Source organism: Carassius carassius, chromosome 42 (assembly GCF_963082965.1).
Source record: "Carassius carassius chromosome 42, fCarCar2.1, whole genome shotgun sequence".
Lineage (NCBI taxonomy): Eukaryota > Metazoa > Chordata > Actinopteri > Cypriniformes > Cyprinidae > Carassius > Carassius carassius.
Window position 1 is genome coordinate 2,386,365 of NC_081796.1, and position 13,889 is coordinate 2,400,253.

Sequence of the window (13,889 nt, forward strand, 5' to 3'; positions counted from 1 at the left end):
CTACTGTAATCATAATTCGCATGAAAAAGATTATAAGTTGTTGGTGTTTTACTGCCTCTAGTGTTAATTTCAGCTGGAAACTGCAGTGAATAGTATGTTTGCCTATAGGTAAGCTTTTGGATTTTTGCAAAAATGTAGGTAGAGGCATGTTTTTGCAATTAGCCTGTGTTGACAGAGTCAAGCCAAAAGCAAACAACGTTGTTTGGGTTTGTATTGCAATTTGGATTGGAGACAGTTACCTTCAAATTCAGGTAGATAGTGGCTAACAATTTAGCTTTAACTAACTATAAACATATGGACAGTAATTAACTTGGACTATCTTGCACAGCATGATTCTCTTCAAACTGTCACAAAAACTGCACTCAAAATGGTCAGCGTATGAATGTAATGTGTGCTTGTGGTGCATTCGGAGACATCATGCAACAAATCAAGCTTGCATAGCTAGAACCATTTATATATCATTAAGGTAAGGTTGAAACTTTCAAAAACCTGATTGTGAACAACACTGCTAAGTGTAAAGGATGGATTTTACTGATGCTGTAAATAACAGATCACTGAGAGAAGCCAATGGGAACCTTCAGCACTGGCTGAATACAGAAGCATCGTTACGGAATGTCGACCAAGAGAAAAAATAAATAAATAAACTCTGCATACAAATGTCAAGGCAGCCGGAACAATATATCTGCACTCCTGAATGATCTTTTATGGAAATAGTAATGACTTCAAAATGAGTTAAGGCGGGTGGCTGCTGCCTCTATGGCACACATGTGACCTAAATAGGCCAGAGGCAGGGAAAGAGTTGAAGAGGCCATTTCATGGTGCTATATGAACTCTGTGTGATATCAAGAGACCATTTATGGCTATTGTTAAGCCATTTTAAGATGGTTGCACATTTAGGTGTGTGTGGGAGTGTGTGACTCACCACTTCACGGGGCAGGAAAGCGTCCTCTTGTCTGACGATGAGAAGACCTACAGTGCCTCCCATGGGAGTCGAGCGCAACAGAGCCACAACCTCCTCCTGAGTCTTACCATTCAGATCTACTCCATTAACCTACATCCACACAAACAGAAATCATCAGAAAAATGAAGATCTGACAGCAAAATGCTGCTCCTTAACAGTGAAGCAAATCCATTTTATCAATATATATATTTTTCATTTTGTAAACCACATGCACTAAACACAAACAGTAATTTAAAAAGAAAACTTTATATTATATAAAATAATAAATAATAAGAATGCACACACACAAACACATTTTTATTTATAAATGTTATTTTAGTACTATTTTCATAACATTATAGCTTTTATATAAAATTATTATTAGTTTGCTTTTTTATCATTTTCAGTTTTCATTTCAGATTAGATTTTAGAAACTTTTTTATTTGCTTTTGCCCTTTTTATTATTTTTAATGAATTTTAGATTTATTTTATTTTATTTTACATTTATTTTAATAAAAAACAAATTTATATCATTTACTTGACAAGTTATTATAGTTAACTAAAACTGAATTAATTAAAACAATAAAAAATAATTACCTTAAATGAATTAAACAGTAAATAATAAAAAAATACAGATTCAGCTAGTTGCCAATGGAATATAAACTTGATTTACTAAAATTAAACAAAGTAAAATTAAAATAAGAAAACACTAAACAACTATAAGACATATATAAAAAAACTAATAAAAATGACAAAAACAACAAAAATGCTTAATTTACTGAAATTAGAAAGAAAAAAGAAAATATAAAATAAAAACGCATAAAATTCTAAATATTATTTAAAACTATAATATTTAGTTGCTATTTTAACTATATTATTTTTTTATCCAGTGTTTATAATTTGTTTTATTTCATCTTTTTTTAACAAAGTGAACAAGTCTTAAAATTGTTTTTAGCTAAAAAAAACTTGCATTATAATACAAAATATTGCTAATATCAGAATTAATACATATAGTATAAATATATAATGACATAATCATTGGATAAACAGGTTTGAGCATTAAAAAAAAAAAAATCCCTTCGCAAAAGTGGCACTACTGTCAAATTTTGTGTTACGGGATGCTGATGTGAGACATTTGAAAGGGTGTGTAATAAAGCAACAAATAAAACCTGAATTATATTCCATGTAATTACATCCAATCAAGCATTACAGTTTTACATCACAATATTGTGACCATGACAACAGGAAATACTGTCCTGATATTTCTATGGCAAGATAAAGGCACGGGGTGAAGCGAAAGCACTCTGAAAGGCCTCGACTCCATTAAAGCGATGAATCAGGGTGGGTTAAGCCAAATGGATGACGTTCTGGCTCCACGGTAGCATCTGGCATCAGAGCCTGCAGGTGTCCTGCTCCATTTCTAAATGAAACAGCCATTGTTGATTGGCTGTCACTGTAAATCAGCCATCAGCTAGAGTTCTTTTTGTCCATTCTCTTTTATTAAGGTTATTTATTCTCCCAAACTAAAAAGCAAAGTGCTTCTCACAAGGGAGAGAGGAAAACAATGGACATCTTGCCTCCAATAGACAAACAGAAGAATGGACTATGGGGAAAACCTCCGAAAAACTAGACGTCGTCAGTCCTGCTGTATGTTTGTTGGGATTTTAAAATAAGAAAAGCATGAAAAAAGCTGTATATGGTGCTGAAAGTTCAGGAAGCTGTGAAAAGGAAGAGGAAGTGAGGGCCATGTGATGTCACTTGTCGCTCTCAACCGCTTCCAGGTTTTCTCACCTCGAGCAGCCGGTCTCCGGCCTTCAGACAGCCGTCCTGGATGGCGGCTCCACGCGGGAGGATGTTCTTCACATATATGGGGGCGGAAGTGCCAATCGGGACGTCTCTGGAGGTGATGCTAAAACCCAACCCCTCCGGACCTGCAACACAAAAACAACACATCCAGAAATGAACTAAAGAGTCTGGTCTAATGAGACTAGCTATAGATCAATCAATGACCCTCTGGGAATATAATTTCACATTTTTAAGTTTAGTTTTGGGTTGTAAAATGTCATTTTTTACAGCACATATTTGTATTTATTTATTGTTTGTTTTATATATTTCAATTTATTTAAATGTTAACCCCCCCAAACTTAATTTAAAAAAAATAAATTTATATATATATATATATCTTTTCAGTTTTTATTTTCATTTTAGTTTAAATTGTAAGTATTTTTTCTATGTACTTTTGTTATTTTCATGTAAAGTCCGTTTTTTATTTTATAAATATATACATACTTATTTCAAAATGTAGAATATCTGATATTTGGAAAGACCTTTTCCAGTTTTAATTTTAGTTTGTTTTAGTATTTAATGTTATATATATATATATATATATATATATATATATATATATATATATATATATATATATATATATATTTTTTTTTTTTTTTTTTTTTTTTTTTTTTTTTGATTTTTTTTTTTTTTTACTTTAAGATTTTAGTTCTGTTTTAGTTCAGAAAATAAGTCTTTTCTGATCACCAAGGCTTATTATGGATACATTTTATTTTCCAGGATTCACAGATGAATAAAGTTCAAAAGAACAGCATTTATTTGATATAGAAACTTTTTTAAACATTATAAATGTCTTTACTGTCACTTTGGATTAATTTCCTTGTTGAATAAAAGTATTAGTTTCTTTGAAAAACAGATAAAGTGTTGCAAACATTTGTGAATTCTATAAATGACACGGATTGCATATCATCCGCAGTGAAATTGCAGTCCTGCTCAAGTCTACTGTATCTAATAACTAATCTGAATCCATCAGATGGGATATTTTTATGTCTTTAAAGGTTATAGAGAAAAAAACCATGACCTCCTGTGCACACAAATACAAATTACAGAGGCAGAACCCAAGCGTATTGCAACACAGGCCACCCTAATTAAACGTTTCAAACCCATCTGTGTACGCAGCACAACCGCAGCGTGACTTCAGATTTAGACCCGCGTGTTTCAGAGGCACACGCTTTACAAATCTAGCAGGGCAGTAACACGATGTGCTCGGGTCGGCACGCCAGCTCCTCCAGAACACATGCTGTAGACATTTACTTTTCCTCATTGAAAAGAAGGCCAAATCCCTTCAAACCCGGCTTTGAAGGGTCTTGATGTGCACATGCATCAGGCAAACTGAGCTTTACAGCTGTCTGTGGAGACGTCAGTAAATCCTGGAAAATGTAGTTATGGGCTCAGACGTAGGGTATCCACTGCAATTTGCTCCCTGTCCACAAAACGACCTTTTTGGGAGTGCCAAATGAATACGAATAGGCAGATGTAGGAGAAGCGGAGAGAAAGAGTAATGGTCAGGACACCGAGAGATCAGTAAGGTTGACCTTATCATCCCAACAACGGCTGTAATGGTAAAAGAAAAGTCAGTTGGGGAGATAGAGAGACTGATAGGCCAGACACACATTTGTAGCCTTCAGGACTGTCTGTGTTCACTTATATTATATCTGGGATAAGTCGTCTTCATGGTTTGTGCTCAAAAATGGGAATTTTTCAAGAGGTTAAATGCAATATTCCAGCATCAAAGCAAGTTATGTTCAATAAAACAACACTTGTGGCATCACAACACAAATACAAACAGGGAGTTACAAAGTGAAACATTTACCATTATTCTGCAAATTTTCACAAGCAAAATCCATTCATTACAAAAGAAATCGGTGCAAATCTGGAACTTCGCCTGAGGATGAAAGATTTCACCATGTGGATATAGCAACAGGTTAAAGTTGGTTGTGTTGACTAACAGAAAGCTGATTGAAGATTTCCATGACTTCTCTTCATACATCAGTACACTTTAAATCATTATTACACATTTGCCCATTAAATTTCAGCAACATTTTACTAATGTGATCAAATCTTCACATTAGAAGTGAATGTTATTTGTGAACGTTAATTTGTGAACGTTAAAATACTGTTTCAGTAGCACAGCAGCAATATGAAAACATTTTGCATGTTAGTATGATTTTAGTGTTAAAAAAAAAGTTTATTAACCTTTTCTGTGTATTATCCTATTTCACAACCTTTTTGCTATGGTAACACCATGCAATAAACAATACAACTTTTTGGCTATGGCATTGCAATGCCATAAACTTCAAAATGACTGTAAAACATTTTTTTTTTTTGAGAATCTAAACATGCAGGAAGTTTCCTGTGAGGGGTAGTTTTAGGTATAGGGTTAGAGTAATGGTACAGAAAATACAGTTTGTACAGTAGAAAAACCATTACGCCTGTGATATGTGCCCATAAAGCATGGGAACCAGTGTGTGTGTGTGTGTGTGTGTGTGTGTGTGCGTGCGTGTACGTGTGTATGTGTGTGTGTGTGTGTTCTTGTTTTTTGTGTCATATCAGGACACAACTCTGTATAATGGCATGGGTATGACACAGGTATTACAAGGAGAGGGTGACTTATGAGGACATAACCCATGTCCCCATTTTTCAAATGCTTATAAATCATACAGAATGAGTTTTTTTGAGAAAGTAAAAATGCACAAAGTTTCCTGTGAGGGTTTGGGTTAGGTGTAGGGTTGGTGAAGGGCCATAGAATATACAGTTTGTACAGTATAAAAACCATTACACCTATGGGATGAACACACTTCTCACAAAAACAAACGTGTGTGTGTGTGTGTGTGTGTGTGTGTGTGTGTGTGTGTGTATGTGTGTGTGTGTGTGTGTGTGTGTGTGTGTGTGTGTGTGATAATGAACATTATGCCACAAATGCCCTTTACTGATCTTAACTTGTATTGAAACTCCCATGTTCCCAAGAACACAAGCCTGCCGCAGCATGCGGTCAGTAGCTGTGCTGTTCTCTGAATGGTTTATGTTTGTTATGGCGCTGGGCTAAATGTTCCAAGACGTACAGCCACAGCCGGCAGAAGTGAAGCCAGAGTCAATAACAGGCCTGTAAGGCTATCAAAACCCCACCTGACGCCTCCTACAAGATAATTACTACAATCAGACTTTCGGCCATTAGGACATTCAGCTGTTAACGGCTTACAAGCAAGTAATTACAGGGATGGAACACTAATAGCCCCACGCTAATTAATAACACATGTGGCATGGTCTACTTTCAGGGTTTTGTCCTGTTGGTGATGTGTGTTGTTTTTGTATTATGTGAGAGAAAGAATATAAGAAATGTTGTCTATGTGACTGTGCCAAAGGCTTAAAGCTTAAAAAAATCAAGCAATGTAAGGCAGTACAGAAAATTACAGCTTGAAGAAGAAATTAGGAAAATGTTCTCCGCAATGCATTCATTTATGAGGGCTTGAGAGAGAAATCAGGAGGAAAAGACAAATAAGAGAGGACAGGGAGGATTTTGTACTAAAAATACTATTTTAAGATTATCATAACAAAAAAAGACAACGACTACATCCACATAGCAGAGGAAATATCATTTTATATCATCATACTGTTGTCTTTAAAAAAGCCTATACAAACAGCACATATGAGCTATTCACTGCTACAGTCGCTTGAGTGGGATGAACCTTGAGTAGAAACCGCATCAGATGCATTGTTTGATTTCAGCAGTGCACCTGTCACTGAATCAAACTTGAATTTGGTATAAAGACAGCACTGTTTTTTAATTTGTTGGTGGTAAAGTGCCCAGAGCAAATACATCTCCGCTGGCACAGACGTGTTGAAGCCAATCTGAGAGAGCTCTGACAGATTAAACAGGCTCGACGAGGGGCAATATTTCCAAACGGGACGAAACGAGAGAGCGCATCAGCTTCCAGGTGAGGTCCCAGGCAGAGAGCGTACTGGTAAACGCTGAAGGCTCTTACAGATCTGCTGTATTTAGCCTGTAACACAAGCTCTTCCTGACTCCAGCACACATGCCAGAACCACAGCGCTCAACATCTGCTGCATCACAGCCAGAACGCCTGACAATCACAGGGAGAGACCATGAAGATGGACTGAGAGTGAAGAGCAGCATTCGTGTTTGGATTCAGGGGAAGTGATGTTCTGTTACTTTTTCTCATCTGGACTGGGCTTGCTTTTTTGTTTTTAATATAAAAAAGTTCTATTTTTGGCAAATATAAAATCCCTTTCACATCAAAAGTGAAATGAATACGCCTCAGGCTAATGTAAATTCACATCTGTACAGTAGTCAAACAGTCAAACAAACCTTTGGTTTGCTATCCTGCTATTCTGGATTCCATGAAGAATAAGACGCAGGTTCACCACTCTTCAGCAATAAATAAAATGAAACAAATGTTATGTTTAGCTAAATTATTTTTTGATTATTATTATGGCCGAATTGGATCATTGAAGGTCAGCAGCAAAAACACCAGTTAATAAAACGAGTATATGTGTGTTATTTAACATATTTAATTATTTAATTATATTCCGAGTCTGCATTTTACATTTTTAATCATTTTGAGGAATACCAAATCTGTTTTTGTGCAAGTGAGATGACTTGAAAAACAGTAATCTGATTATGTAACTTGCATTAATTGTAATGCATAACCTCTAACACCGGTAATTATGAAATTACATAATTACAAAATAGCACTTCAATACAAATTTAATGTGTAATATATTTTCAGTTAATTGCAATTATCATGCAATTAAGTGTCCAAAATCATTACATTCAGTTCACACTTAAGTATATATTTTCTTAAGAAGTACTCTTTTACAAGGTAGTACAGGCTGCGTGACAGACTAGCTGAAAACTCCCTTTCACCTGCGCTTGTCTTTTCAATTAAAAACTAGTGTGGTTTACGCCTGCCGTCCCCAACCCACTCCATATTTCACACCACGCTGAAGCCCGGCCCATTTGTTGTCAGGATTTAATTGTGTCTTTACCGCTTGCTCTCCTGCTGCGTCAACCTAAGAGATGAAAATGCGACAAGCTTACTGACAAAGAAACGTATTTTTACTCTTTCATTTAAACACGCCGGAGCGTGTGATTACGACATCGCTAAAACAAGGACATGGTGACAAAGAGGGGAGGGAAAACAGCATCAGAGAAACAAAGTTTTGAGGCTTTCCGTTCTAGCATTTTCTTCTCAAAACCGCCGCTAATGGAGCTCAGAGGCGCTGCTGCATAAGCAGTAACAGATATTCCTCAGACGTCTTGGTTTATGCATAAATATGAGTCTGTTTGTGTCTGTTTGAGTGCATTTGTGGTATCTCTGATAGACATTTCCAGTTCTCCCTCGGTGTGAAATGCTGAGATGCAGCTGCCGTGCAGAACCAATGGGATCTGGAGCCGTACGTGAGTCTGAGAGGAAGCTGCATCTGCACTTCCTGACAATAGCAGATAGAGTCCTTTGAAGTACTAACTGCTTTAGTTACACAATGTTAGTCACTACAGCGGAAAAGAAGATACACTGCCATTCACACAGATATCATCAGCTATTAAAACAGCAGAAAATACAGGCAACTTCAGAGGAAAACAAACAAATAAATAAATAAATGCATACCATATGTTTTTTTTTTTTTAATGCAAGAGCGTTTCGATGAATAAGCCAACAAGACGTCTCGTGTGAGTGGATTTCTCACATATTCACTTCAGTGGCCAAAAGCATCTGGACAGCAGAGTCTAATTAGAGATTTTGCTTATTTCAGTTATAACAGATCTTAATTTGACGCTATACAATGACATTCTAGAGAATTATGTGCTTCTGAATTTGTTCCAATTTGATCATTATTAATGCTATTGGTTTTGAAATAAAAAAGTTTAACACGCATGCATGAGTATGGGGTCATAATCTATTGGCCATGTCAGTGTTACGACTGAGAATGGGAGAAACGGGTCAAACGAGTGCAGAAACGGTACTGTGCTCTCAGTGCATGTCCTTCTATTTCAAGCACAAAGGCACCAGCACACGCTGTAGCCTGTATCATTTCATATTAAAGCACAAAATAAACCATGTGCATGCAATGCCGCGGTCAGTTAAGTCATGAGGTTACCAAAAATGCGATTAAATCTGCCTTAAAACTGTGCAACCATGTAATATATTTTATATGAGTCAAATTTAAGAACATGTCTCTGAAATGGTTTTCAAAACTGTCCTGGAGCAGCCCAGAACTGTCTTACTTATCTAATACAGTCGATTTAACTCGACAGCTCATTAATAGAGACTTTAAGACCTGAAGTGGGTCAGAAAAGAGTTAAAGAGAAAATATGTGACGTTCACGTCACGTTCAGCAGTGGCAGCTCTTAAAGAAACAGCAGCCAAAACAACCTAATAACCAGCTGCTGGGATGTCTATTAAACAAAGGACAAAGAAAAAGAACTTTTATAGTTTTAAGGGTTATTTTATTTATATATTTCATTTTGTTGTTTTTTTTTTACTTCAATTTCTGTATATTTCCGCTGAAGGGCAAAGGTACATATGACATTTTTTATATTCACAGGTTTATGTGAAGATTGTTTTAAGTTCACTTAAATGAGAAGTTTTTTCTAAGTCTAATAAATGTTAAAATTGATAACTCTCAACTATACAGTAATGTTGAATGGCTATAGTCAATGGATAAATATTAGTGGTGGTGGGGGGGGGTTACAGAGAACTCTGTATTGGTATCCTTGATACTGGCCTTCATTCATAAAAAAAAAGAAAAAGAAAAAAAGATGGCATTAAACAAAAACAAAAAAAACAGTGTGTTGTTTGTAAATTAATCGGAATATTGAATGTGGAATCATTGCAATATAAAAGTAGATTTTAAAACTTTAATGCTAGTTAGGATTAATCGCAATTAATTTCAGAAAGAAATGTGTGATTAATGAGTTTTTTTAATCGATTGACAGAACTAATTATGTTATATTATTTCATATCATATTAATTTATTTTATTTAAAAAAGATATTAAAACTTGTTTGCCAGTGAAAATCAAATGTTTTTACTTGGCCTTTGTTTGTTTGTTTTTCATCTTATTTATTTATTTATTTATTTATTTTAATTAAATGTTGCTTTCAGCCACAGTAGCAATAAGACACATTTTCAACTATTAAATAAATTCTTCCAAACACTGCAGATTTGAAAAAAAGTCTACATATCATGTCTAGGCCGACCCATCAGCGATCTACCGAATCTGACAATCGGACTATTTCAGTGAGCCAGGTAAATGTACTCGTATGAAAGGTCATGTTACAGTATGATGAGACTTGAGTAACCGTACCTTTCCTCAGCTGGACGTTGAACTTGCGGCCGATCTTTTTAGAGTAGCTCACAGAGGAGGTGGCACTGGTGGGTCTGGAGGACTGGATGGAGCCCGGTGGGGTCTGGTTTGATGGGTTTGCTATGTGCTGAAACGTGGGATAGCCCAGGGTCGATTCGGCTTTGGACATTCTCCGTGGGCTATACTCGACACCTCCTCCCAACAGACTGGCCCTGTCCCCGGGGCCCGGAGCAGCCTGAAGGCCCAGTTCGTTCTGAGACAACAGCTCGTATTGGGCTTTCTTCACCGCTGGAACTACATGAAACAGGATGAGTGGAGTACGCATAGCCTGTCTGAACAAATTCTGGGCCCTGAGGGGAGAGAACAGCACACACACACACAGGTTTCAGTAAGGATGTATATCATTGTCAATTACTGAACAGGCTCATACTAACTACTGGGACTGTTAAAAGCAAAGAAGATGCAGAGGTCAATAGGTTGCCTTGCTTTATCGTTGGCTAATTGTACTAGTACAGTTGGAAACAAGGTTAATTCACGTTATCTTCCATTTCCATAATCGCAAAGCCTTGGGGAGGAAGCAGTGAAATGTATTAGAGGCAGGAAACGGGATCTGTTTTCATAAGTGTGCCACATGAAGGACAAAAACAGCAGCCCATCAGACCTGCAAGATATGGCAAAAAGGAGCACAAAAAATATATATATAATATATATATATATATATATATATATATATATATATATATATATATATATATATATATATATATATATATATATATAATAAATATATGTATGACATAGTATGACTTACTAGCGTTCAAAGGTTTGGGGTCAATAATATTTTTTAAAATGGGTTTTTTTTGTTTTGTGTTTTAGTCTCAAGTACTTTTCATCAAAAGTGCAGTAAAAATAGTTTAAAAAAATCAAATTGAAAATAGCTGTTTTCTATTGTTATATCTGTTAAAATATAATTTATTCCTGAAATGTAAGGCTGAGTGTTCAGCATCATTCCTCCAGTCTTCAGTGTCACATGATCTTCAGAAATCATTCTGATATGATGATTTACTGATTGTCATCAATGTTGAAAACAGTTGTGCTGCACAATAGTTTTGTAGAAACATTAGAACAGCATTTATTTGAAATAGAAATCTTTGTAACAATTTACTGTCATTTTTGAATATCGTTGCTGGAAAAAATAAAAAACAAAAATCTGACTAAAAAGTTTTGATTGGTACAACAATTTTGTATGAGGGAACATTTAATTTATTCACTTTTTCATGCATTCATGACTTAGATGTTTTCATGCATCTTGATGTAGAAAATTTGAAATGATATAAGCAAGAGCGATAGCTATGGAAAAAGCAGAAATAATAGTTAAAAAGTTCAGTCTGTTCCTCACATAAAGCAATCATATGACTTCAGAAGACTTGTGCACAAGTCACCACTTTTATTTATTTATTTATTTATTTTTCTTCCAGTTTTAGAGATTGGAAGCTGCAGTCAGCGTTTACATTCCATCGTATGGAATGGAGTTTAAAACAACACGAGTCTGAGTAAACCCTGCCAAAATATTCATATTTCTAGTGAACTATTGCTGTAAACACCCCCCAAAAAATCCAAGACAAGCACACCAGAAATGCAGGTTAATGCTGCTATTTAGCATATAGATAGTTTGACCCAGAAACTTAAACCCAACACAAGATCACGAAACAGCAGAGGAACACATGCTCGACAGTCATGTACGTCGCTATTTACTCCTTTAACTTAAGAACCATCAGAGTGAGTTATTTCCGTCTCAATAAACTCTTCATTAAATCAATCTCTGCAACTAGACAGCAAATAGCGCCTCACTTTAGGGACGCCCAACTATTCTTATGCAAATGTTGCCCCCGCCTGCCTCCAAACAAACGAGCAGACGAGTGAAGCGGTGACACACGGCTAATCACACGACTCCCTCTGTCTGATTGAATAATAAATGACTCCATCAACTCATTACATTGCGTTAGATCAACCGCTGATAAATATTTACCCATGCAAACAGTCCAATAAGATTAGGATATCGTTATGAATTATAACTCCACATGGAGCACAATCAAGAAACAGAGGGAGAGAGAGAGAAAGAGAGAGAGAGAAAACATCAGTCTGTATGAATCCAGGAGCTGTGAGAGAGAAAAAGACGACAACAAAGACGCAGATTAAACCGTTACTCTCTTGTGAAGTGACTTTACAAGCATGGAAACCGCGAGTTTGTTTACAGATAACTAACATATCAAATCGATGAGACAAACGTCCTGAGGGATGGCAATATACACGAAGAACAAAAGGATGTAATATCTAATAAGTATAATGCTCACAGTATCTACACAATGTGTACGTAATTCACAAGGTCGTGTTTAATCCTTGACCCCGCTAGGTTTGTGTATTTGCACTAGTGGCGAAAGTTCTCATGCAAAAATATAGCAGAGCAATTAAAACATAATAACGTTTTGGGACATTGGGGAAATTAACTTGTGGTGTGGGTTTGTGTAAGCGGACTGAATGATGTATGTAAATTAGTTTTAGATGAGATTATGAATTATCCCGCAGCTGTGCCTTTTCTGTGCTTTGTGGCGAATTCCAACCAGAGGTTTTTTTATTATTCATTCATTCTCCTGTTGCAGCTGAGTTTGTTCTCATCTTGCCTTATACAATCATCTGGACCAGGCCAGCCGAGCCGAACAAGACTGAGCCAAAGGAAGCTCTTGATGATAAATGTGGAAAGAAACTCTACCTGCAAACGATGTTCTCATCTTTTCTCCAGATCACATGTAATCAGTTACTTCCTAGATCTGAAGGTGGGTTCTTTTACATTAGTTTTATCCTCAGAACACTGGCTGAATGTCTGATGCATAAGATAAGAAAACACACAAAATGCGAAACACTTCACGGGTCTTGAAGTCATCATCTGATTGGTTGAATTCTACACGATTTCCTTGAGATGTGTGTGTCACTTTCTTTAATGGTGTGGCTGGGATCAAACCAATTATGGTGCCTAACCCTCTGTTTGAAGAAGAAAGCAACTGTTTATAATTGTGACAACGAGCGCTTATCATGATCAACTAAATGCAGGATTTTCAAAAGTGTATAAAGTTCACGTCACAGTCTCTTGTTCTTTAATTAATGATTTATCCGCTGCAGGTTGGTCTATTATTGTAGAGAAATCAACTCTACATTTTTATGCCCCTAAAAATGACGCTGAACAAAATGAACCGTGATTGTTTGCTTTACATGTCAATGGCCTTATGGGTGATGCTCAGCTACGCTTTTACACTAACTTGAGTACATTTGTAGTTACTTTTTTACTTCATTAAACTGGGCAAGGTTTATTTTGTTACTTTAACACAATAAATGTTAAGAAGTTAGTAGTTCATTTCAAGAGCACTGCCTCATTTTACTTGAGCAACTCACCTATGATTCACTTTTTGTGAGTCGATTCTCTTCAAAGAATCAAAAATACAAATATCTTAAAAAAATTTTGGTTCAGCAGACTTTAGGAATAATAACAATATTAAATAATCTATAAGTCATCTACAATCATCTATAAATATATCAACAAATCTATCACTTCCTAGTGTTTGTTTGTTTCGATAAAAGGCAGTTTTGATTTATATGCTGTTTAATGTTTAATTATCACGTTATTTTACATATGCATCTGTGTCCGTACGCAATCACTTTTTTGTGATTCTTCATAGTGTTTTTGATCCAGAGATCCTGTACTCTTGCAGAAGATGTGTAAT

The 13,889-nt window shown here is 35.9% G+C and overlaps 1 protein-coding gene across 2 annotated transcripts in view; it reads right to left on the reverse strand.

The window, feature by feature from the left end:
* The window catches only part of LOC132124488 (partitioning defective 3 homolog), a 474,703-nt gene that overhangs the window by 218,957 nt on the left and 241,857 nt on the right, over positions 1–13,889 (reverse strand). For both annotated transcript variants that reach the window (XM_059535542.1, XM_059535540.1), the window contains exons 9-11: positions 10,114–10,463; positions 2,732–2,871; positions 923–1,051 (exon numbers count right to left, since the gene is read on the reverse strand). In XM_059535542.1, coding sequence (XP_059391525.1) covers positions 923–1,051; positions 2,732–2,871; positions 10,114–10,463 — 619 coding nt within the window. The remainder of the gene's footprint in view (positions 1–922; positions 1,052–2,731; positions 2,872–10,113; positions 10,464–13,889) is intronic.